Consider the following 25,780-nt stretch of genomic DNA (forward strand, 5'->3'; position numbering starts at 1 on the left):
CTGTGAGCATGCACAACATACGAGAAATGTTCTCTGCAGTGACAACAGATGTGACACAGCATGATGGTGGTGGTTATTCACAGATAATACAGAAAGCTGCATCACATAGAGACGGTACTTAATGATAAATTAATGCCTGAACAGATGATAATTCATTAATATTTACTATGGTAAATTCTCTTTGTCAAATATACAAATATGACTCCACCGGAATATATTACCACTGCAACAACCACTATACATGTATAATATATTAACAGATTTTTAAGAAAAATAGTGTTTTTTCCTCCCGTTGTTCAGATCTGTGACCATCAGGAAAAAACCAACATTCTCCTGAGAAAGAGGAAGGTTCAGTTTGAGCATCTTAACCACACTTTGTCCTTATCTACGCATGGATAACCATTGCACATTGACTCCAGATCCACTAAAAATGGGAACATTTAGAAAAAAACATTTAAACCTTTATAAAACATCAGTCAGCTGTTTGTACAAGGCAAGCAGGAGCCAGCACAGATAAAGAAAGTTACAGCTGCTACATGCTGACCTGTTGTCAACGAGAACACCTTCGAAATTTCCTGAAAAAAATACAGTGTACTGTTTTTATTCACAAGAGTTTCAATTGCACACAAAAAAACCCCCTCACACTAAATCTTATAGAGAGGTTTTTGGGTGCATGCTTTGATTTACATGTCTCAGCATGTATCAGGTTTCACTACTTTTTTCTCGCTCTGAACAACTGGCAGGACTATTGCACACAATAAACCCAAATTTAGGCTTCTGAAAGCCCATTCATTAAAAACCAGTGCAGGGCACAAAGATGCTGCGTCCATGTGTTATGAAATTATACAGATGTGTCAGATCAGCAGCCCATACTGCCGCTCTGTCCTGTTATCAGTTTTTCTGTTTCCAGATCAGTCAGACTTAACTCTGCTCCAGCATGTTGTCTGTTGCTATGCCGACACTGGAGAAAGCACTAATGAAAAAAAATAAATGCTCTAGGTTGTTTGTATTTCTTTAAACCAATCACAGTCATTCTGAGCGACACAAAACCCAGAGGCAGCTAAAGCGCTCTTGAAAAATAATGCAAAGAAGGAACTTGTTTTTTGGGGGTACAAAAGAAAACGCAACATAAAACATTAAAAGTTTCATGCAGAACGCTAAAACAAATTCTGGAGAAAGAAAGTCGGGTTATGGGAGACTAGTTTCACGCAGCAACAGTATTTTGAAAACAGTATCACACAGGAAGTGTGCAGCCAATCACAGGCTTATATCAATGTGTTCACCAACATCAAACATCATTTTTAATTTTGTATCCAACAGCAGCACTGACAGCTCAGCAGCTCAGCAGCTCAGCAGCGGTAACTTCAGTAAACTCATTTCTTCCCTTTAAAAAAACAACCTAACTCATAAAAATATCACCCTTCCACATACATGAGGAACTATTATATATACAGAAACCAACGGAAAAAAAAAAAACAATAAATATAAATAAAAAGACAAAAATGCATTGAGACCATCAAGTTCAGTGTCAGTGACCAAAGACGGTAATGTCCGGAGAGCTCTGTAAAAACATTTAGAGATTAAAATTTGTCTCCAGAGAAAAGGAGACAGATTGTTTCTGTCCCACTGACTGCAGAGATGTGGACACTGAAGGATCTCCTCCACAGCCTGGAGCTGAATTATCACTGCTGCTACTCCAACACAGAAACTACCAATGACTACAAAGTTGTCTCTGTACAGGATGTGTGTGTGTTTTCATGTGTGTGTGGAGCATCCCGCAGCATTGCCGTTGACCTCGGTGTTCCTGACAGGGGCGGGGCCTGTCACAGAGGGCAGACGGACACGAGGCGGCTCCATAGAGTTCCCTCTCACCGTGATGTGATCCCATCCACCCTGACACACGCAAACACACACACACACACACACACACACACACACACAGACAGACAAACAGACAGACAGACAAACAGACAGACAGACAGACAGACGGAAATCAGTAGGTGTCGACCAACATTGTTTTTTCAGGGCTGTTACCGATACTGTTAATGAGACAGATAACTGATATTTGGAACCAATATATATTTACGATAAAAACAAAAATCTTTCTGTCATTACTTAGAATTTGGAATAGAACAAACTCCAACACAAAACTTTGTTTAAATGCCTTTAGCAAATGTTAAATCAAAACTGAAACTTTCAACATCGTATACAGCAAGTTCTCAGCAGCTTTTTCAGTGAAAATTCAAGTGAAAAATTTAAATAAAAGTTAATAAAAAATATCTCCCTGAGATTTTACAAAGTAAAAGTCCCCTCCATGTGAACACCTTCTTTGCACTTTTCAATGAATGAATGAATGAATTACCCCGATGCCGTAGTCCCAGGACTGTCCTTTGGGCTCCATGGGTTGGACTCCGAGTCGATGACAGACGGTCCCACAGCTCAGACTCTGGCTGCCCTGAACCTTGTCTGCTATGATCCAAACCTGCACCAAAAACAAGGAAACGAAACTACAATAACCGCCTCCTGAGACTAGTCAGTTTACAACCACAGCTGTCCATTCTCACATCATGTATGGAGAGAAGACTTCAAGTCAGTTATTGAAAGGTGTTAAACGAATACTTTACCCACAAAATGATGTCAATATTTAGTCTGAAACATGGAATCATACAAACATAACAAAAGGTAGCTCAAACAATTAATACTGAGCTTTGGACGTGTCTTGAATGCAACCTGGTATAAATACACCAGAAGACTAGTATTGTAAATCGCCTACTGTCTACCCAAGAGAGTTCAAGACACGCAAAGTGGAGAGGGAGGTCACACTAAATACTTGGGACTTTAGCCTGTTGAAGTATTTTATTCTGAAATATTTCCTATATTAATACTGTATACATATTTTTCCTGAGTCATGCCCTGTTACACTGAAATGAAGAAAACTTTATTTAGCAAACATTCTGATTTATTGATTGATTAGTGTTGTTAAACACGGTGCTAAAACAACAGCACACAACTGGTGCAGTATAATACAAGTCGGGTTTTTTTGTATAAAATATGGATATTTTCAAAAATGGAAAAGACAGAAAGATGGACAATCTGAAAACATAACGCCAGAGATGTCCCCAAACAAACAAAATGCACAGTGTCCCAGTCTGCTGTGTCCTGATGCCTTCAGACTTTTGGGAAGACTGGACTAAGTGTCTCTGATAGACTCATTTAGGTTGTCTTTGTTTTGCGAGTCTGTCTTTGTTTTCACAGGGTCACTTTTTATTAATGAAGACAGTGTTTTTCTTGGTTTTGGGGTTTCGGTTTGCTGTGTTCTTCTCCTCCTGTGCTCCCTCATGTATCCATCTACACACCTGTCCCCCCTCAGCCTCGTTCGTCCTTCACTGCTCCTGAGTTTTTCCCAGCCAATCAGCTCCCTGCCTGCTCTCCTGTCTCCTCCCCTTACTCCCCTCACCTGTACGTCATCCCCTCGTCAGACTGGTTTGTATGTTGGTTTTCAATTTCACTTGGATCCCTGTTTTGGTTGTGTGATATTCACTTGTCCCGGAATAAAGACTGATCTAATCGAGTTCCTGTTGTTTGCTGTCTCCTGCATTTTGGGCCCACCTGCTTCACAACATACAACACACAGTGATTGACATTTTTTTATATGGTGGATTTATGTATTTATACATTTTGGAAAGTGATAACTTAGAGAAATTTGTTTGGAACTTTCATTTTAAAGTTCAAATAATAAAGAGACAAACTATCGCCCAGAAACTGACTGAGGTCAAATGTAAAAATGGACCATTGTGTATTAATGTTTGATGATGCTTCACACAACAAAGAATATCCAATCCTCAGGAACAAAGACTAAAAAACTGCTGATTATTCAATATCACATCCACAGCTATCATTCAGCACACTGTAGACACTATGAGTAGTTCTGGTGGCACTGACCTGGTCCAGAGGCCCCACTGAGACTTTGCGTACGTTGTTGGAGATGTGCTCCCAGGAGGAGCCCTGAGGGTAGCTGGGGGTCACACCCTGACGGTACCACAGGTTACCTGAAAAACTCAAAGATATCAGCTACATCTGTACTTACTGACATTAATGTTTGCATTAAGCTGAGCTCTGAATGCTTTACCATTTTCATCCACAGTGCAGACTGACGTCCTCCCAACAGACACCTGCTTCAGCTTCTGTTTGGATGGGGATGGGATGTGGTACCAACAGTCTCCTGCAGAGGGTGACAACATGTCAGAATGTAATGATATATATGGAAATCAGCATCAATAGATGACAACTTTTGTTTCTTAAAGCCTTTTTGACCTGTGCAAATTGGCTAGATTTCATTCAAAAGCATGGGAAGAGAGCAATGACCAACTAAAGAAGAAGAATTACAAAAAAAATGAGCAAGAAATTAAGAAAAAGTACAAAAAAAATACCTGAAAATGAGTAAAATTGGAAACATAAAAAATAACAGGAAGGTAAAAAAATAAAAATAAAAAAGGGAAATGCCTGAAAAAAAAACTGCTTAAAATGACAATAATTCTGAAAAAAAATCTCTAAAAGTACTATTTTTTTGCAGTTTGCATGACATTTCTTGCCAAGTTGCTCATTGCCTTTTTTCCCCATGTTTTTAATATTAATTAAACCAATTTTCTAAGATTTAAACACTTTTGAAAGGCATATGAATGCAGCACGAGAAATATGACGACTATCCAGGTTTCAAAGGGTTCAGTCTAAATCTTTGGATTCTGATGCCCTCTGTTGTTCCCACTAACCTGCTGGACTCTGTGCAGACACCGACCCCCTGTAGAAGGCAGAGCCGTCCTTGGCGATGGCCCAGACCTGGCTGGCAGCTCCGATGGAGATGGACTTGAAAGGTTGATCGGTTCCCACATGCAGCCACGAGGACCCCTGAGAGACATACAGAGGAATGGCAGAGTGTTTTAAAATAGATTCTTTTGCAGCTGCACAGGAGGTGTCCCTCTCCCGCCTCAGACTAGTTCAGAATGCAGCAGTTAGGATCCTTACTGGTTTTAACAGACAACATCACATCACCCCAATTCTGGCTTCTCTCCATTGGCTCCCTGTGCATTTTAAAATTGATTTTAATATTTTACTGATCACTTTTAAAGCTTGCTGGGTCTGGCCTCAAGCTACATAATCAAAATGTTGACCCCACATGAGCCAATACAAAGCGTCAGATCCTCAGGTGGGGCCCTTCAAGTCGTTCCAAAGTCTGGGCTTAAAACTAAAGGTGACTGTGCCTTTGCCATCAGGGCCCTTCGGCTTTGGAAAGACCTGCCTGAGGAGATAAGGCCTGCAAAATCAGTGACTTCTTTTAAATCACTCCTTAAAACCCATTTTTTTGATTGCTTGTATTTGATGTTGTGTTTTTACTTATTTTAATTCATTTTACCTATTTTATTTATGTTTCATTTATTTTATTTCGTTTTGTCTATTTTAATTTATTTTACCTATTTCATTTATGTTTCTTTTCTTTTATTTCCTTTTGTTTATTTTAATTTATTTTGCCTATTTTATTTATATTTTATTTCTTTTATTTCCTTTTAATGCTTTTGTAGTTTATGGCCTATTTATCTGTATTCATTTATATTGACATTTTGTGTCCTGCATCTTGCATTATTTGTCCTCTTGTTTTAATTTGATCCTGACTCCACCCTCATTTTGTCTCGCTTGTGTTCACTAAGTAAAGCTTTCTTATTTTATATTGTCTTCTATGTATCCTATTTCTGCTTTTGCTTTGTTTGTCAAAGCGCTTTGTAAACTCTAAAGAAACTGAAGACATTACACTCTAAAGATATTATCATATTACTATTAGCCATGATAATAGATGTCCTCCTGCAGTTTTGTTCCAGGAAGGCCTCTGTTAGGATCTCACACATATCTGCGGCTTTTTAAACCTGTCTTAGGGGTGTCTGTATTTGTACATGTGGTGTCATGTGACTCACAGCAGGTGTGAGCGTGGTGACTCCCAGTCTGCAGAGCACGTCTCCCTTGTTGCTGATGGCCCACAGAGGAACCACATCCACATTGCTCTGAGCTGCACATGGCAGGATGGTGACATCACTCAGAGAGATGGGAGGAACTTCCTGCCAGGGTCCTGTGGTGGTCAGTTTACACTTCCTGTGCACGAGGACAAACACAAGGTTCGGAGCTGCACACAATTTAAAGATCTGTATTGTGATGAGCATATTTAAGCATTTTAAGAATTTGTGCTGACTTTAAATATTACCAAAAGCTGCATATGTCAAGTGGACACTGTCAGACCACCGTGAACCTGCCTAACAAACTAACACGACAGTGGTCCTTTTTTTAGTACCTGGCCCACCGCCTGCGACGCACAAAGTCCTTCAGTGTTTTATATCCGTGATAAGACCTGCAAAGAGAGAAGAGAGGAAGGAGGTCAGCATGACGAGGGCAGCGGCCTGATCAAACTGACACAGGTGGAAGTGAAACTTACGCTGGAAAATCAGCTGCATACTGCCATCCCTCTCTGTCCGTCCCCCCGGAGACGCTGTAGTCCACAGACCAGTCAGACACCTGCAGACAGCAGCACACACAGGAAGTGAAACACATATCTGTAGTTCTGGTTTAAGATAATTTCAGAACACATATTTATAGTTTGTTCAAAATGGAAAGATGGAAGATAATGCGGCCACCACAGAACTGGTTTCAGATCACCACAGGGCATCTAATAGTGTGGTGTGTGTGTGTGTGTGTGTGTGTGTGTGTGTGTGTGTGTGTGTAGCTGTATTTATTCGCACATACATGTGTAAATAAAAGACATTTTGTAAGAGAGGCTCGAAGCCATAATTAGGTTATGGAGATACCACCTCTGTTAAATTGCACTAATCATACATGATAAAAAAAAGATTGCATTATTAATCAAAGTAGTAACACAAAATTGATACAGATGTACAAATTACAAAAGTTATTCTCTACAAGTTGATACGTTACAAATGAATTAATGATGTGTTATGAATCTTTGCAAATTAAACTCTATACTACACCTCCATTGTTCAATAATGTGAATCATCCACCCAGCCTGCCTAATTTATTATATTACTTTTTTAATACTTACCTTTTTTTCTGTGTTTTTTTGTTTACTTATTAAATTGCTTTGTGTTTTTGCAGTTTCATAGTTTACTTATTATACTGAGTTATACTGTGTACTTTTTCATTTTTACCAATACTTACTTATTTTTATATTGCCACGTGTGTTTTTCACTGATGCTTCCTGTCTGCACTGTCCATTTGCTGCTATAATATTGCACATTTCCCCGCTGTGGGAGGAATAAAGGATTATCTTGTCTTGTCTTAAATTAGAGTTCTTTTTAGATGTTTTTTGAGTTACGTACCCATGTCCACTGAGGGGAGGGGGGTTTAGTGTTTGTCTTTGTGCATTCATGTAGTCCTGATGCATCACTCCACATGTAGCGGTCTGTAGGCAGCCCTCTGAAATCAAAAACAAGTCACTTTGCACATCACACTATCAAAAACAACACGTTGTATTTGTTTGTCACATCATAGTGTGTTCTGGTAAAGGTTTATGTGTACCTGTTGGTGTATCCAGTGACGGGGTTCCACCTCTGGTTCTCGTAGATGTAGACACTCTTGACGTCCACCTGTGTGTAGATGTTGTCTGTGCTGCTGGCCAGGCCCTGGAAGAATCCTCCTCCATAGCCCCCAGTGTAGACCCATGCCGTGTGGTCGTAGCCGATCCCCCACACAATGCCCACACTGTTACACTCCACCACACGGAGGTGACCTCCGACCTGACGCCAGAACCTGAACACAGGAAACAAGGCCTCAGAAAGTATAAGGGATTAAAGGGCAGCTCTGTCTGCGTTCTTTTAAAGGTTTTTCAAGTGGAAACACAAATTCAGCAGTGTTAATTAATACTAACTGAAAGAGTTAGTTTGGGTTTTTTATTTATTTTACTTTACCCTGCCGGTTGTTAGGTGCTCAGAGGCTAATTTAGCTCATTTGGAAGATCGATAACACAAAGTTCTCACAGAGGGCTTATCTACATTACAAAGAGACACATCAGGCTGGCGTTGGGGTTTATACGGAGTAACGTCATCATGCAGAAACCGACATCAGGTCCCGTTTTTAGAGGGGTGTTAGCAAAGAGCATCTTGACGCTAAAACATTTGAACTTCCACCAAAATTTGAATGATTGTAACTGAATATATAATTATTTTTGTCCCTTATCTGAATTCAGATGTTTTTGCAGGCTCATAAGAGCAGGCAGAACTTTTCATGACTTATTATTATTTCCTCAGCAGCAGTTTATTGAGTTCTAATGGATTATTGAGCTGATCAGATTAGATCAATAGATGAGAGGAGCAGCTGCTGCAGAGGCGAGTGACAGCAAACTTTCCTCAGCTGCTGTTAAGTGGGTCGCCATGTGTGCAGGTTCCACTGTAATGCAGCCCGTTTCATCTAAAGTGGTTTGAAAAAAATGATAGAAAACACTAAAACTACACGAAGTACTGAAAGTTTAAGTTACACTTTGACTGCGCATGGCACTCTGCAAGAACACTGCAGAGAGAGAAATGTCGCTCCAGAACTAGAAAATCAAAATGTGACCGCAGATGCTGATGTTGACACAAATAAATACATTTTGGGAAAACTTGGGGAAGGCAAAGAGTCAAACCTCCAAAAATCGATCAGTCAACAAAAAAATTGAGCCACCCTTTGAGATAAAGACAATATGTCAAACAAGACAAGCTTTAGTGTGATGTTGCTTCCAGGTTTTGTTCTTACAGTTGGTCACAGGGTGTGGGGTACGGCATGGCCTCCAGAGCAGGAGACGGCTCACACACAAAGATGTCTCCTTTACAGGTGACCGACCACATGGCCTGTTTGGACGGAGGACCCTGGATCCCCCTGGAGTCGCAGCACGACATGCTCAACAATGCCAGCTGCAGAGCGAAGGACAGATGAGACGTGATGAGGACAAAAAGAAGGTGCACATCATACGGGGAGCACTTAAATCACCCTGTGCCTCTGCTCCCCGTACGTACCCAGTCATGCATCTCGAGCTCTGTGGCTGCCGCCAGTCTGATGGGCCACCTCTGTTTGGTGCGCTCAGGAGTGTACACGGCAAACGTGTGTTTGGAGTCGCTGAGCACAGGAACCAGAATGGTGATTTCGTTGATGAAGGCGTGCAGATACTGTAGAGAGGGAAGAAAGTAAAAAAATAAAGTCTACAGACGAAGAAAGAAGACGAGAAAGTCAGCAGGGACTCATTTATATTTTGTTAACAGCTACAGGCACTGACATGATCAAAACAAACATTCGCCTCTAGAAGGCTTCTGGAACTGTCACGTATTGTGTAACACACACGTTCATCACCTTCTTCTCCTCGTAGAAGTTGTAGTAGATGAAGAGGATGCCGTCCTTGTTGCCCTCGGGTCCTGAGAACTGCTCCAGGGCAAAGTGAACATCAATCCACTTGTGGGGCTTCCAGTCCCTCCACCACTGCATGGTCCCCTTCTTCACCCACACAGACTGCAGCGTGGGAAGGCGTTCGATGAATTAAATTGTGACAAATAAAGACACATCACACAGAGACAGAGTCAGAGAAAAATGTCCCGCTGTTATACCTGTTCTATGGCTTGTTCATAGTGTCTGAAGTTATCCATCTCTCTCTTGGTCCTCTCGCTGAGCTGCTCAAAGATTTGTCTCTTCCAGGCTGCCGTCTGAGCCGGACTCACAGACAGGCTCATGGACTGGACTGACTGGACCAAAGCTGGAGAGGACACAGAGGACACATCAATAACAACATGGACAGACTTGCAGCACAGGTTTTCTGGAGACTGCTGTCCTTGACTTCAGAGCTAACATGTTACATGACGTTGTTGAATAGTGACGTTACAGTACACGGGCTCAAGTTTGTGTTGGAGCTCTCTGCTGAAATTCTTCACAGCCTTGATTCAATGTTAAAGAGTAAGAGCAGAGAGCAGCCAAAACAACGTGTATTTAAAACTGTTTTTCTAATTTCATAACTTTCCCAGGAATTTCATGACCGTTGGAACATTAAGAAATAAGGCAAAGGTGTGAAGTTACATTGGAGCCATTTAAAGGCATAAAGCATGTAGAGTTTTTTCATGGAAAATACCTCTAAATACTAAACCGATGAGCTAAGATTAGTTTTTAATCGCTGCCTGCAGAGGAACTTCATAGTCTAACAGCTCAACCAATCACTATACAGCTGTTTGATGTGACTCACATGCAGCGTTGATGGAGCAGTTGAACCAGCTGAGTTGGGAGTGGGAGTCCACGGAGCAGCCGCCTGCACTGACCCACGCCCACAGAGGGTGCTCGTCTGCTCCGTACAGATCCTCCATGGTCAGAGTGTACGTGGCCACTGATGACAGGCTGCAGGTGTCCGCTGAGTCCACCGCTGCTCCTCCGGCCTGGACCTGCTGGACCTGCGCCTCCTCCAGATCCACGTTACTCCACTGGGGGTCCAAAGGAGCTCCAGACTGGCTGTGGGAGATGGCTTTGACCTCTTCTTCTCCTCCAGGGACGGGCTCCTCCTCCAGGACAGCTGGAGCGTTCTCTCTGGAGCTCTTTCCTGGCTCTCTGTCAGAGACCAGCTCAGAGATGAAGCTGTCACTGGTCACTTTGGGGATGCGGGGTTTGGGGGCATCTACAGGTTGGTCTGTGGGGGCGTCAGCAAAGGACTGAGGGGACGTGGAGGAGACGGGATGGCTGGCTCGGTCTGTAGGTCCTCTGTCCGTGTCTGACTCCACGTCGCTGGCTACTGAAGGAGCACGCACCTCGCCGCTGAAGAAACATCCAGCGCTGAGAGACAAAGAGGGAGAGCAAACTTTTCAGATTTTGAACAATCTGTTGACATTACAGTCTGCACTGAAAACACGTCTGTAATCTACTATAATCCTGATTCTATTCATTTAAGCACATTTAATGCAAAACATTGTATTCTGTGTAATCGTGTTGTGATAAATGTTTGGTATGTTAGTAAAGTGGTAATGTGTGTGCGCTTCTATTTCTGAAGTCTGTGTGTATCTGTGTGTGTGTCACTGAGTATGTTTACATGCAAAAAATAGTCAGTTTTTCAGAATGTAGTCAGGTCCACATTCCTACTAAGTTGTTTACACGTCTAATGAAAATGAATATTCCACTAACACTCCTGTTTACATGCAGCCGTGCATATTCTGATAATGTGTTCTAACGTGTCATTCACAATGGCAAAATATGGAAAAGTAGAACAGCTGGAGCTGCTTCTTATTTTGCTTCTTATATTGCATAAAAATAGTTTTAGTTTCCAACTGGCTTGTTGGACTCTCTCTTTCATTCCGTCAACTTCCTGAAAAGGTCGGTGATATGATATTTGCTCATATCCCAAAAACTATTGATATCCAAGTGTTTCCTCATGTTTAAAAAGCAGCGACCAGAAATGTAGGATTTTCATTTGTATGCATCTCGAGCCCACAGCTTTGCAAACTGTTGACTATTTGGTTTGTGTACAATGTATCCAAGACAACGTGCAGAGCTGACCGTAAATAGACAAAGGCATGCATATTCCAAATTGGCTGTATACCTGTCCAAATAATGCTCCTAAAACCCAAACAATGCCAGCATATCCCACATGTCTTAACTGGAAAATGATCAATTTGGAAAATGGCCTAATTTGGAATATTTAAATGGAATATGCTGTTTACATGACCACATCAAATTCAGAATATTGTCACATATGGAATAACAGGGAAATACTGGCGTGAATGTAACCGATAAGGCGTGTCCACCTCTGCAGACTGCTGGCGCTGGCACTGGAGTGAGATCGGTCTCCGTCTCGGGGGACGCTGATGGCCTTCCATGTTTTCCCGCTCAGCTCACTGGAGGTCACACCTTGTCTGAAGTACACCGCCCGATCCTCACAGCTGATCGCCAACACCTGCACCCACAACAACAACAGGTTGACTTAAATATGTTGCCGGCTGAGAGGACAGTGCTGTGCAGGGTGTGATGTCATGTGAGTTCACCTGATCGTTGAGTCCTACGTTGATCATGATCATTTCTCCTACCATGCTGATCCAGCCCGAGCCACAGGGGTTGTGTGAGTTCACGCCGCGTCTGAACCAAACCTGGAACGGCACGAGAGAGCAGAGAGGAAACACTCCGGTTAAAGTGGAAATAGACATGTTTTTTTTTTGCTTTTACATATCATTATGAAGTAAATGTTGATTACACCATCAGTGTTCAGGCTGGTTCCCAAACAGCCTCACTTTCACTCTGTAGTTCTGACTGTCACTGGGTCAGTCTTCTGGGAGTGAAGGCTCCATTTACGGCACAAAGGAAGTATTTCAACCAAAACAGCAAGAGGATAGCACTTTGGTTTTTGCAGAAGGTGGAAAACATAATTTTACTGTACATGTTACGTCACCTGTATGATGGTTTTGCCACTGAAGCAACATTCAAAATAACTGACATTTTAGATTTTTTTTTTTTTAAATTAAACTTTTGTTTCTATGCTTAATTCATAATAGATAGATCTTTATTGTAGGCTTTTAATTTTCACAATCTGTTTTTTAGTTTGTTTATGTTTTTAATATTTTCCCTTTTTTTGTAATTTGTATAGTGCTGTTGTTTTTTTGTTAAGATATTGTACGCTTTTATTAAGTTAATTACATTCTCCACTTTATGGCTATTTTTATTTGATCATACCTCTGTTCTATTTCGTCTCTTTGTGAAGCACTTTATAATAGGCTGAACATTTCCTGGTTTTGAAATCCGGCCCAATTCTATCTTTAACTGAGTAGCCTGATGTAGAGCGTCTTCTATAAAGACAGAGCGGTCTTACCTTGTTGTCCTTGGTCAGAGCCCAGACGACGTTGACTCCCACAGCGACATGTGTGGCTCCAACATCAGGACTGGGAGAGTCCACCACGGCCCAGGATGTACCTGACAGGCAAAAAACAAATCTTAGTATTTTATTATTTAAACATCCCAACAACATAAAGCCACTTCCTGTTCTCACCTGCTGGGCAGTCTCTGTTGATGCCCTCCCTGACAATGAGCTGCCCCTCCCAAAGCACGGCCCACACAAGGTCCCCGGGACCACAGCTAATCTGGATCACCTCCCCGGGGAGAGACACCTCGTCCCACACTGAGCCCTCGGGACTGTGGTGACAGATACCCTCTCGAAACCACACCTGGACGGAAACAGCAGCAACAGTGAGAGCAGGACAGTTAGAGATCTATCTGCTAATACAGTGGTGTACCTGATGTGACGGTGTGTGATCTTCCTACAGGCATTAACCCTTTGAAACCAGAGCAAATAGGTTTGATTTCTTTCGAAATCATGGGGAGAAAGCAAAGAGCAACTTAAAAACACATGGCCCAAAAAATACCAAGAAATTAGTAACAAGTTACAAAAAAAAAACCCAACTGAAATTAAGCCAAAAAAAAGTGAAAAACAAAAACAAACAAACAAAACAAGACCTGAAAAAGTGCAGAAAATTTGTCCAGAAAGAGTTTTTCTGGACAGTTTGCCCTCATTTTTGATCATTTTCTAATAATCTTCCTCATTCTGTTCATCTTAACAAGAAATTGCCTAAAAATAGCAACAAATTTATAAAAAAGTAACAGGGAAATTACTTGAAAATAGGCAAAGGTAAAAAAAAAAAAAAAAGCAAAGTAAAAAACAAAACAAAACAAAAAAATCAAGAAAGTAAGTTCAAGAAAGTAAGATAAGATTTTTTTTCCGTTACAAAACTTTAAATATATATTTAAGAGATTTATAAATTACTTTTATAATTTTTTTCAGGACATTATTAACCATTTTTGATAATATCTATTAATCTCCCTGAAGCAAATGTTCAGATATTTTCCTTGCCACCTGCGTATGTGTGTGTGTGTGTGTGTGTGTGTGTGTGTGTACCTTGCCCTGCAGGGACACGGCCCACAGTGACAGGCGTCCTCTGGGCTCCTCGCTGATGTCCCAGCCTCCACAGCTAATGTCACTGAAAGGATCTGGTAGAGATGTCTGCTGTGACGGGATCTGTCCACACACACATACACACACACACACACACACACACACACACACACACACACACACACACACACACAGGAGGAGAGAGACACAGCTTTATTCACACATTTTAACATGAAAGGAGCCATGACAAAGACACAAATATTTAAAGTGGTTTACCCTGTGAGGGAAAAAGACACAGACAGAGTTGACCCACCTTGGCCCAGGTGTCCATAGCTTTGTATCTTCTGTATCGGAGCCACCGCCGCCGACGGACACACGAGTTCCACTTCTTGTCTTTGGTGTAGGTGGCGGGGAAGTCGATGGCGTAGCTCCACCCCTGCATGCACAAACACCTCCACCTTTACATCCCAGCAGGGAGCAGTAAACTGACCATAAGAGATGCTGAGGCAGGGACACTCACCCCTTTCTCTGTGGGCTCGCCCTCAAAGTTTTCGTCCACATACCAGTCGCCCTCCCACTCCCAGCTGCCAGAGGGGAGCTGGAAACCGTCCAGGGGCTGGTGCTGCAGACCCGTGACATCACTCCACTGCCAACGGTCGCTGGGCAGCAAACGCTCTGAGAAACCGTCGACTGGATTCCAGCGCTGACACAAAGACAGAAGAGGTCAAAACTGGTGGTGAGATAAACCCTCAAGGGAAAGTCACAACAAAGTGTTGACCTCGTGACCTCATGACCTGATGACGTGACAGCTGTGTGACAACAAACTGATGATCCAAACGTTTGCAGTCATTCACAGAAAGTGGGAATTGAACCAGTAGTTTTTCTGCCACAGACAGTAGGCCTATACCTTCACTGTGTGTGGGATTTTGATTAAACAGCAGGTGACAGTGCACTGGAGTTAGCAACAGAGGAAGTGGGACTCTGCTGGATGAGGATGTTGCACTTTCACAGTCACTCATCCACTCATGACAAATGTCGGAGGGGAACTCCAAATTCTCCATTTCACTCAGGACACTTTGTGCAGGAAATAAAGCAGCCACAGAGAGACCATTTAACCTCTCTCTGATTGAGGTCCGGACCCACCTGGTTCTCGTAGGTCTCCTCCTGATACGGACGGGCAGGTCCGAGGCGTGGACGTTCAGGTAGATGTTGTTGTCGCAGGCGATGCCCCAGCAGCACTGCCGAGCCGCCGTCACTCTCTTGAACTCCATCTGAGCATCACGGCACTGCTCCCACAGCGCCCCCGCCGTGGACAGGCTGTAGACCCGCCCGTACACATCCACCGCCCACAGCAGGGAGACAGGCATGGCTGCAGCGGGGACCACTGGGGGACAATGAATGAGACAATATGTCATGTTGTAGTTCCAGAAATATCCCACCTATGACACCATTATTTACAGCTGCAATAATGTGAAACACACACACTTACAAATGTCTCTTTGAAACCTTTGCGGTCTTAAGTTCAGATGGTTGAAAGATATAAATTAAATTAAATATAATATGATTTGAATTAAATTAAATATATATATATTTAATTCAATGGTAATGTGCCTGCAAGCCTCACTGGAACAGCTTCCTCACAGGAAAACTACTTGAACTGAGCTGTGGTTAACCCTTTAGCACCTGGATCCACATCATGTTTGTTTTACAAGCATTTAAACCTGTAACATGTAAAAATTGGTTTAATTTCTTTTGAAAACATGGCAAAAAGGAAAAAAAAGCAATTTGACAAAAAAAATGTCCACCATGGTGATGGTGTAAAGTTGCCAAGAAAATGAACTGAATGTAAGCTGTTGGTAAAAAATATTTAGATATTATCGAACAAGGGAAAAATGTCCAGAAAATTGTGTCTGTTATTCTTATAAATATATATTTAAAATTAAATTACAAACAAAATAGATATTTTCAGCAGTTTTTGAGGTCACTGTATTGTTTTTTTTTCTTGGTCTTTTTTCCACACTTGTTTTAAGGCAATTTTCTACTTTCTTTTTATTTTATACGAAACTCTGCTAATTTTGGCACCATTTCTTGTTAAGTGACTCATTGCCTTCTTCCCTTCTTTTCACTGGTTTTTGAAAGAAACCAAGCCAATTTGCTTAGGTTTCAATGCTTTCAAACATAAGATTTCAAAAACTTTCCCATTTCCTGTTTTATTTTTATTCAAGTTTAGTTCAAGTTGTAGGAACACAGTATTGTTGTTTTTTTTCTAAAGTCTAAAAGATTTCAGTTAGGCCAAAATGTTTTAGTTTAATAAACTCTAATGACCTCAGTGTCCTACATAATGATAGTCCTGTCTGTTCTTTAATTCAATCTCAGCTGTTCTGTCTATTTTTGTCTAAGTTCATTTAGAGCAATCCAACAAAAAACAAAAAACCCTGAATGAATTCCTTGTGTGTTCACATACTTGCCAATAACGGTGATTCTCTAAACTTTTACCCCGTGTTAAAAGTGTGTGAGCTGATATGTGCAGACTGAAGAACTGTGAGACCCAGACTCAAACGGCGCTGAAAGTTAATCTTGAAAACAGTTCTGATGATGATGATGGCAATGAAACTACTACTAAGAGGAAATATTATTTTAAAAACTTAAAAAGTGACTTAATATAAATAAATATAATTGCTCTACGGCATCATGAAAGGTCAAAAGTCAAATTCTGTTGTCACCAGTGTCATAAAAAACATGACTAGTAGATACATTATAGTCTGAGCTTTCTATGATTTTAGGAATTTTCTAGGATTAGGATTTTAGACTCACTTCTGAGACATTTCTAAGATTGTGGGACATTTCTAGTATCTAGTATATATCTATATGATGTAGTATTTTAGAACATTTCTAGGATTTTACCACAGGTCTAGGATTTAAGGATGTTTCTAGGATTTCAAAACATTTCTAGGATTTAGGGACATTTCTATGATTTTTCTATGATCTAAGATTTTCTCACGTTTCTTGGATTTGAGCACATCTAGTATTTTAGAGAGGGTTTTTTTTTTTTTAGTATTTTAGAACATTTTTAGGATTTAAAAACATTTCTCAAATGTTCTCAACGACATTCTTCTGATTTCAGAATGTTTCTGGGATTTTATGACTTTTCTAGGGTTTCAGGACGTTGGGGCTTAGCTTTAACCTCTGTTAGGGGGTGTGGGTTGGGGGGGTGTGGGGGATCCTCCACTCACTTTCTTGACAAACAAGTTCTACTTTAATGCTGTTTAATGCACTCTGGCACCTTATGCAACTGTAAAAATCAGAGCTGTGCACGTGAAAAATCAGAGTCATATGATCCCCTCTGCTCACTGTGTATGTTTACATCAGTTCAGCTCTGACCTTATCAATACAGTCTGTGGCTCTGACCCAAATTCATTCATTGGCTACATCCTGCTGGACATTAATGTTATCACAGCATCTGAGCCTGCATGATGCAATATGGACTGACAGTTAACGAGGGTTGTTTAAAGCTGTGAGTCTTCACTATTTCACAACAACACTGCGGAACAGACAGCAGATGATGATGCTACAAGGCGTCTCCTCCTCTGTCACCTCCACTCTGTGCACTCAGTACAGGAGGACAGTTTACTGTACACTACAGGCAGCTCACACACTGATCGTAATCACCATTAAGAAACCTTCCAAGTGTCGACATTACGGTAAAATGCACAGGTTTATTGTGCGTGACGTTTGATCCATGCTAACGTAGCTGCAGGTTAGCACTGCAGAGCTACAACATTAGCTCCACGTTAGCAGCCGTACAGTATTATCAATATCCTGCTGGTGAGTGACTTTCGGAGGATATGTAGCTCTAAACTAACTCTCACCGTGTTATAATAACAGCAGCTTCAGGCTTCAGGCTCGCTGCTGGTGGCAGCTTAAGTCACAGAGGCTAATCTCTCCACTTATAGATGCATTAGATACATTACCACAGTGACCTTTATCTTCCTGTCATCAACAGTGAGTCTGCCGCTCAGGTGAGACGATCATCCAGCAGGTAGAGATGACTGATCAGCTGTTTAGACCATACTGTGTCTGTGCTGCAGGTCTCCTCCTCTGATATAAATGTAACCATCACAGTCTCTGCTAAGTGAAACAGGAAGTGCCTCTGTTCCTTCACTCCTATTGGCTGATGTCTCTGCAGGAGCAGCAGGTGTCTGAAGCTGTGACCTCCAGCAAGGGGCGCTGCTGCATTACCAACTGGAATGTAACTGAGTACATTTACTCAAATATTGTATGTAATTACAACTTTAAAGTGATTGTACGTCACGTGAGTATTTTCTTTTCATGCCATCTTATACTTTTACTCCACAACATTTCAGAGGGGAATATTGTAAATTTTACATCACTGCATTTGTTTGATAACTGTAGTTATTAGTTACTTTACAAATTGAGATTTAGCATGAAACACATGAGAAGAGTTTATAAAATATAATGTTTTGTTATAAATTAGCCCTCTGAAAGCTGAATCGACGTTAGTTTTCTTATGCAGTGCTTAGACACCTTTCGCAAACATTTAAACCTTTGAAATCTGAACAAATTGATTTAATTTCTTAAAAAAAAAACAAATGCAATCAGCAACTTGGCAAAAAGATGTCCTTTACATTGCAAGAACTTTAAGATTTTTTTGTATAAAATTCTATATTTTTAAAACTAGAAAAAAATGTCCAGAAAATTCTATTTATGATAATTATGAATACTTAAAATTAACTAAAATGAGGTTACAGAACAATATTTATATACTGTATATTTTATTATTATTATTATTTCTATTATTTTATTTGAGCACTTTTCATTTTTTTAACTTTTCTTTTCATTTTTGTGCTAGTTTTCAGTCATTCATTTATTCTTTAAATAGTTTTGATATTTTTTTCATTAGATTTTCCTTCATTGTGTACTTCAACGGTATATTTTCCTGATTATGCTTCCTTACTTTTACTTCAGCAACATTTTTAGTGTAAGACTTTTGCTTTTTAACAGTGAATTTTCAAAGTGTGGCAGGACTTCTATTTAAGTAAAGGAGGTGAATACTTCTTCCACCGTATATGAAAATAAAAAGCTATAAAAAGTTATAAAATACATATTTTTTTATTTTAAGGTCCACCTCTGCAGAGACACAACACACAAACATGCGTGTGACAGCGCCATCTGTGTGTGCACATAATCTCTGACAGCAGAACACAGACATATAAGACACTCTCTCTCATAGCGTTTTGATTTCACCACACCAAAACTTACATTTGTGTAACTCCTATCATGACGTCACGGCTCCCTCCCTCGCGCTCCTCCTCCTCCATCGGTGTGCGCGCGGGGAAGTCTCTCGGTGTCCCGGTCAGTCAGTCAGTCCGTCAGTCAGTCAGTCAGTGCGTCCGCCACCGGCTGCGGAGCGAGCGAGCACACCGGAGCTCTGGGATTTATTCTGCGGACTGAGTCACACTTGGATTGTTTTTTTTTCTCTTTGTTGTTGTTTTTGTTTTTCTTATTTTTTTTTTATTTTGGGGCTTGTTGAAAAGCAACCTGCCGTCATGTCTCGCTCTCCAGATGGTGTGAGCAAGCTCACTGAGAGTACTTACAAGGTGAGACAAAGTAATCGATAGCATATAATCGATCACTACTGGATTATTGGTTTCCTTGAAAGTGATAAAAAAATTTAGTTCATATTCATGTTTGATGCATCCCCATAAATCAAAGAAATAACATTAACACAGGCAGTGCTGGAGATCATTTACTGCAGTAAAACTACTCATACCTCAAAGTAAAAATACTCAGTTACAGTAAAAATTCTGCATTGAAAATGTAAGTATTCCAAGTAAAGGTATGACAAGTTTAAATACATTTAATTGGTCGGACATAATTGCACCAAATAAAAGTAAAAGGAGAATCTAGTACCATGATATATGATAATATCTTTTTTTGTTATCAAAGTAGTTTATTGTTAGTTTTCTTCCCTCATGTAAGACAAACCCATCCTTCTGCTTATACACTGTAAAAAATAATCATTAGGTGAAGCAACTTTCAGTTTTTGTAAAGTGTTTTGCTCTTTAATGACAGCCTGTAAAATCCAACAACAAAATAAGTCATTATGTTACTATAAGAAGATGCAGTCAGAGCTCTCCTGTCCTGAAGAGAGTTTTCCCATCAATCCAACCTGCTGTAGTGATTTGATCAATTGCTGTGGGTTTAATCTTGATTAGATTATTCTAATCGTGTTTACTCTGCTGCCACTCACCTGTGATAAACAGGTGAGAGTGTGTGTGCTGGTGTGTTTCTGTCTCTGTGAGGACCACATGGCTTCAAAATACAACAGAAACCAGCTTGACAGCTTAAATAGTTATAGTTTGGGGCTGGGTTTAAACCTTATAGAGGCAGGGATAGAGCATTATTATTATGTGTAATGTGTGTGTTTTGTGTATCAGTGTTTGTGTCGTGAGCTACAGTTTCAGCTGAGAGAGAGGGAGAGACAGAGAGAGAAGGAACCAGTTTCCCTGTTTTCTATCTCTCTCTCGTCCTCTGCTCTGTTCTCGTCTTGATGTAAAGTCATACCTGTCCCTTCATTGTTGTGTTGAGGGTGTGTCAGCCGGCCGGCTGGGGGAACAGAGACAGAGAGGTGAACAGCATTTGAATAGACAGAAAGAAACAGAGAGGGAGAGAGAGGGGGGCTGAGGGTGAGGAGGTCCACAAATAGCTGGGACTTTGTGTGGGACTTTGCACTTTAGAGGGAGTTGTAAAGCACACGTGAGTGGTCAAGTTAAAGATTGAACATTTTAATTGTTCTCACATGGTGATATTTATAGAGCAATGACACAAACACTTGTGCTCTTTTCCCACCCATTCTTCACCAAAATAAACACAAGCTTTATTATTTTGGGCAGGGTTTTCTTTAGAAAACTAAAAATGTTTGTTAGTAAGAAACTGTTTGTTTGGGAAGGCACGTCCAATAATGTTTTAAGCACAGGGGTGAATACACAGCGGTTTATCAAAGTACAGCTGAAATTAGTTATTTGATCATTTAGCTTCGGTGATTTTTTTAAATTGCCGATTTAAAAAACAACAACATTTTGGCAATTATTTTTATTGACACATTTTTGGCATTTTTTCTTTCTTTTTTTTAGCAGATCTTAAAGAAAATGTTTTTGTTATTTAATCTTCTTTAAAAAAATTTGCAGACTTTGCAGAAAACATACCTTCCAATCTCGCCTTGAGCCCGAAGGCCTGTTTTCTTGAAAAAACAAAAATAATTTTGGCTTTTTTTCCCCTTCAAAACAAAAATCGTGACAAACCTTGAACACATCATGTGAGACTAGTGCTTAAAATAGTGATATTTCATTAAAATCATTTTATACCACATATCATTTAAAATATGTCTGAAAATAAAGCCTTTGCACAAACTAACCAGCATGCACGACAAGAGTGGAAAAACCAAGGCTTTTTTCAACTCCAGGATTTCTTTTTCAACTTTAGATTATCAAGCAGGTCAGTTTTTAAAATATAGAAACTAATGTATGGTTGACGGAAGGTCGTGCATTTTGCCCTAAGTCACTCATGAAGCCTCAAGCAAAAAGATTTGGAACTTTACCCCCCTCTCCTTTCATAAATAAACAACAGTATAAAAGGGTGAAAATGTATCATGAGATGAAGAGTGGGGCAGCTGTGATAGTTGTTTAATCTCTTTTTCTCAGAATGTGATGGAGCAGTTCAACCCCGGCCTGAGGAACCTGGTCAACCTCGGGAAGAGCTACGAGAAATCAGTCACAGGTAAACTCAGCTCTCAGCACATTCATCTATTAATCTTATCATTTCAGTTTGAAACCCTAGTGTGTCTCTATATCAGTCAAAGTGTTTGAAAAAAGTTTTCCAGCCAGTATAACTTCATGATGTTTGTGTCCCCGTGCAGCCATGACTCTCGCTGGGAGGGCCTATTTTGATGCCGTCTCAAAGGTTGGAGAGAACGCCATTGTGTCTCCAGTCTCCAGAGAGCTCGGTGAGTTTCATGCATGTTATTCAGGTTAAATCCACCCACAGCGAGTCAAATCTCAGGAGGGTCTGTCTGATAACCAGGCTCACATTTCTCTGCCTTGAAGAAGGACTGAAAGGTCCAGCGTAAGCTGCAAAACATGCAAAAACAATCATTGTGATTATTTTTGACAGATTTTAGTGGGAATGAAATTTTTTGCGTTTATTTTCACTGGTAAAAAATGATGATGATGTGATTATTTTGCTGGTATACGGAACAAGTCTGCATATGATTTGTAGGCAGCACCACGATGCTTTATTTATAATGGCATGTTGTGACCAATTGTTGCTTGTGACAAATTTTACCTTCATCAAACAACTAACCTATCGCTAAGTCCCACTTTCAAGCGCCACGAGTCAATCACATTTCCTGCAGCAACACCTCCTGGACTCTACCCGTAAACCTCCATCGAAAAGCTTCAGGAATTTATCATTTTCCTACAGTTAACTTAGCTGTAATGTTACAAAGACGGAAAAGGCTGGCTCAAGCTAACCCCACGGCATAGTGAAGACTGTCCCCAAAAGTTCTGTATTGCATCTTTGAATATGTCGTTGACACTGACAGCCGCCATTGTTAGTTTAGGCAGCGCGCCAATTGTTTGTGGCGTGAGAACTAAGGGGGAGAGGGTCAGCGATAGATCAGCTGGATATTGCACAATTTGGATATTGCACTGGGCCACAGGAACAAAATTAAACTCACAGAAACCATCTTGGTTCGTCTTTCCACTATTCAAATAATCACCACCTCTGGTGTGGTTAAAATTAACCCTTACTTCACTCAGTTAGATGTGAAAATAAGCTGGCTCTATACACGCTAAAATGAGTGTTTATTTATATAGAGTCTGATGGGTTTGGTGATTTCAGAGCTGTTTCTGGTCAAACAAAAAGGATTTTACTATTGACAAAAAGTCTATCTCTGTATCCTTTTCATAATGCTCATAACATTTTTACTGTGTGAACATGCCCTGAGTGGTTACATTACAACCTCTTTCACAGCTGCGACTCTGTTGCTCATACTGGATCAGCTTCAACAACGGGTGTTCCCATTAGACGCTAAAACCTAAAAAAATCAAAAATAGTGTCCAGATTCTGTCTGAAAAACAGAAGTTAGCCTTTAAAGTAATACTCTTTGACATATTTAGAAATGTACTTTCTTATTCTTATTCACTTTCGAAAGATAGATGTTGAATAGCAACACCGCTCTCATGTCTGTATAGTCAATATGAAGCTAGCGGCTGGTTAGCTTAGCTTAGCACAAAGACTGGAAACAAAGGGAAACAGCTAGCTTGAATATCTTTGATAGAAACAAAATCCACCATTCCTTCCCTCTCAAGCTCACTAATTAACAAGTTAATTCTCTCTAAAAAAACAAATTGTAAAAATGCAAATTTGCAATTTTACAGAGGGTTGTATTCCTGAGTCTTCCTTTGCAGGGAGCAGTGACTTCCTGACAGTTACCTGGACCTCATGATGATGACAAGACTCTCAGAAGTCTCTGCTCCCGGCTAAGAAAAAGCCCAGTTTTCATACAGATTTACAGAGTGCAGTATAAAGTGATCAGTGAAGACGAAACGTGCAGGCAGGCATATTGTGTTTCCTTTGGACGGAACCAGGCTGTTTCCAGTCTGTATGTTAAGCTAAGCCAACTGACTAAAGCTTTACATGCATCATACAGACACAAGAGTGGTTTCAATCCTGTCATCTAACTCTTGGCAATAAAGGGAATATTTCCCAAAATGTCTAATCAATTCACCATAAAATGATGACTTTTTTTCACTCAAATATCCATTAGAATACAGGAAGTCAAAGAGTCTGCTCTCTACCGCTCTGTCTGATTAAAGTGCTTGCTGTGTCTCTGCCATCGAGCTGTTACAGGTTGTTTTTTGTCCGTCCTCTGACTCATCTCCAGTTATTCTATTAGTGCTCAAATGTGGAGCTGACCCACTTTGTTCGGGGGTCGCCGTTCTGTGTAATTACCACTCGTCAAGTTGTTGTTTTCTTGTTCTACTTCAGCTTCAGGCCTTCATGCAGGCAGGGGTTAACAGATTGGCCTTGTGCTTGTGTTTATGTGGCGGACAGTGGAAATGAAAAGATAATGTGTTGTGGATCATCCCTTATCGGTCTTTCAAAGGAAAATTGTCACGTATTGACAGGGTTCTCTTGTTTAAGGTGTGATTTGCATTGCTCCATGTCATAAACAAAATGTGCTAAAATGTCAGAGGAGGTGAAGTGATGTTCACAGAGCTGTCACTGTGTGAAACAGTCAGACTCAGCGCCGTCTGTCATGTTTGGTGAACAGGTAAAAAAAGGAATGAGGAAGTAAGTGAAGCCAAACATCAGCGTTTGAAAATGAAACTGTAAAGAAGTTGTTTCATAATGCTAAAAAAATTCCCAGAAAGACGCTCTACCTTTTTTTTCTACATCTGATATGAATAAGAATAATTATAAACTGAGTTTGACTGAGTGATATTAAAAAAGTATAAACTTCTAACTTCAATTTAGTGCTGCTATCACGTCATGTTGGTCGAGTTTGTTGGGCCGCACCTGTCAATGAACAATACACATACATAATCGCTTCGTTAAATAATATGTTCATACACGGTGACATTTTCACTGCATGCCAAAAACAAGGAGGTCAAACAACTTTATAAAGGCACACAATGTACTCTATCATCTTCTGAATGTGGAAAGTTTGCAGCATCACAATGTTGCATATCTCAAGCATATTTTAGTAAAAAAATGAAATTTTAAGCACTAGGGAGGGACTTATGTTTTTAATTGGCTTGAGAGAGGGGCATACAACTTCTAATGGGACTATTTTGTGTTGATTTTACAGCTGATTTTTAAAGAAAACATGTGGTCCAAACATGTCGGCTCACCAGTATGGAAGTCATGTTTTCTTAAAAATTTTAGGTGATTTTATTTTTCTTTCAAAAAAAGGCAACCTTTAAAGAAAATGTTTTAGCTACTTTTTAATTTTTAAAGTTTTAAAGAAAATATTTTGGGAATTTTTTCTTTTAAATTTTTTGGGCATTTTTTTAAAAGAAACAACTATTTAGCGATTTTTATAAATTTGATTTTAATCAGTCGCATTTTTTTTTAGAAAACATGTCCTCCAAACCCACTGGCATGTCTTTAAAAAAATCACAAAAAGTACATACAATTTATCATAGCTAGAAACTGTTAACACAGAAATCATCATTGGATTTGTAAATTTGCAATGGTCCTTGAACACGTGCAATAAACGCTTCCATTAGAAAAAAACAAAGAAACTAAATCAGTTTAAAACAGTGATATTTCATCAAAATCACTTCTAATCTTCAACTTTTAACTTTCAAACATCAAAGCAACTATTTTAAAACTCTTAACAGCTAATTTATGATGGAGGGAGGGTCATGCATTTTCCCCAACTTGTTCAGGGAGGCTCAGCGAAAAAGGCTTCACTCCCCGCCTCTGATAAATAAACAATAGTCCCTTAATTGGTCTCAATCAAAAGAATCCACCCTAATGTTAAAACTGCTCCTTAAAAGGTGCATTGAGTCTTGGCCACCATGTATGACTGCCTGGAATGGACGCCATGCAGCGAGATGGTGTGAAGTCTCTCACACGCGGCGGCGAGCAGAGCAGCAAACACACTGAACAAACACACAGACAGACAGAGGAGACCACTGATCCTCCTCGTCCCCTGTTCCTCTGTCTACTTCATCATTACTGTTTGTCTGTGGAGGCTCCAGGAGAACATTCTTTTTTATTAGAACAATGTGAAAAAAACAAAAAAGACATAGTTAAACAGTGATC

At 40.3% G+C, this 25,780-nt stretch overlaps 2 protein-coding genes across 2 annotated transcripts in view; one reads left to right on the plus strand and one right to left on the minus strand.

Annotated features, from left to right (window-relative positions):
* Positions 1-1,343: 1,343 nt before the first annotated feature.
* tecpr1a (tectonin beta-propeller repeat containing 1a) lies at positions 1,344-18,041 on the minus strand. Its single transcript, XM_042507852.1, is given in 25 exon segments — positions 1,344-1,893; positions 2,363-2,482; positions 3,943-4,049; positions 4,130-4,222; positions 4,770-4,905; positions 5,964-6,138; positions 6,335-6,391; positions 6,476-6,555; positions 7,374-7,470; positions 7,573-7,803; positions 8,785-8,942; positions 9,045-9,194; positions 9,376-9,531; positions 9,627-9,772; positions 10,253-10,830; positions 11,796-11,944; positions 12,033-12,134; positions 12,851-12,951; positions 13,028-13,202; positions 13,931-14,050; positions 14,241-14,363; positions 14,448-14,630; positions 15,071-15,099; positions 15,102-15,311; positions 17,908-18,041. Coding segments are annotated over 24 exon segments (3,597 nt in total). The 5' UTR covers positions 15,295-15,311; positions 17,908-18,041; the 3' UTR covers positions 1,344-1,755.
* A 1,266-nt stretch (positions 18,042-19,307) lies between these two features.
* The window catches only part of baiap2l1a (BAR/IMD domain containing adaptor protein 2 like 1a), a 31,723-nt gene continuing 25,250 nt past the window's right edge, over positions 19,308-25,780 (plus strand). Inside the window, exons 1-3 of the mRNA XM_042507762.1 lie at positions 19,308-19,545; positions 21,649-21,724; positions 21,864-21,950. Coding sequence (XP_042363696.1) covers positions 19,495-19,545; positions 21,649-21,724; positions 21,864-21,950 — 214 coding nt within the window. The 5' untranslated portion in view covers positions 19,308-19,494. The remainder of the gene's footprint in view (positions 19,546-21,648; positions 21,725-21,863; positions 21,951-25,780) is intronic.

This window comes from Plectropomus leopardus, chromosome 19, assembly GCF_008729295.1.
Source record: "Plectropomus leopardus isolate mb chromosome 19, YSFRI_Pleo_2.0, whole genome shotgun sequence".
Lineage (NCBI taxonomy): Eukaryota > Metazoa > Chordata > Actinopteri > Perciformes > Serranidae > Plectropomus > Plectropomus leopardus.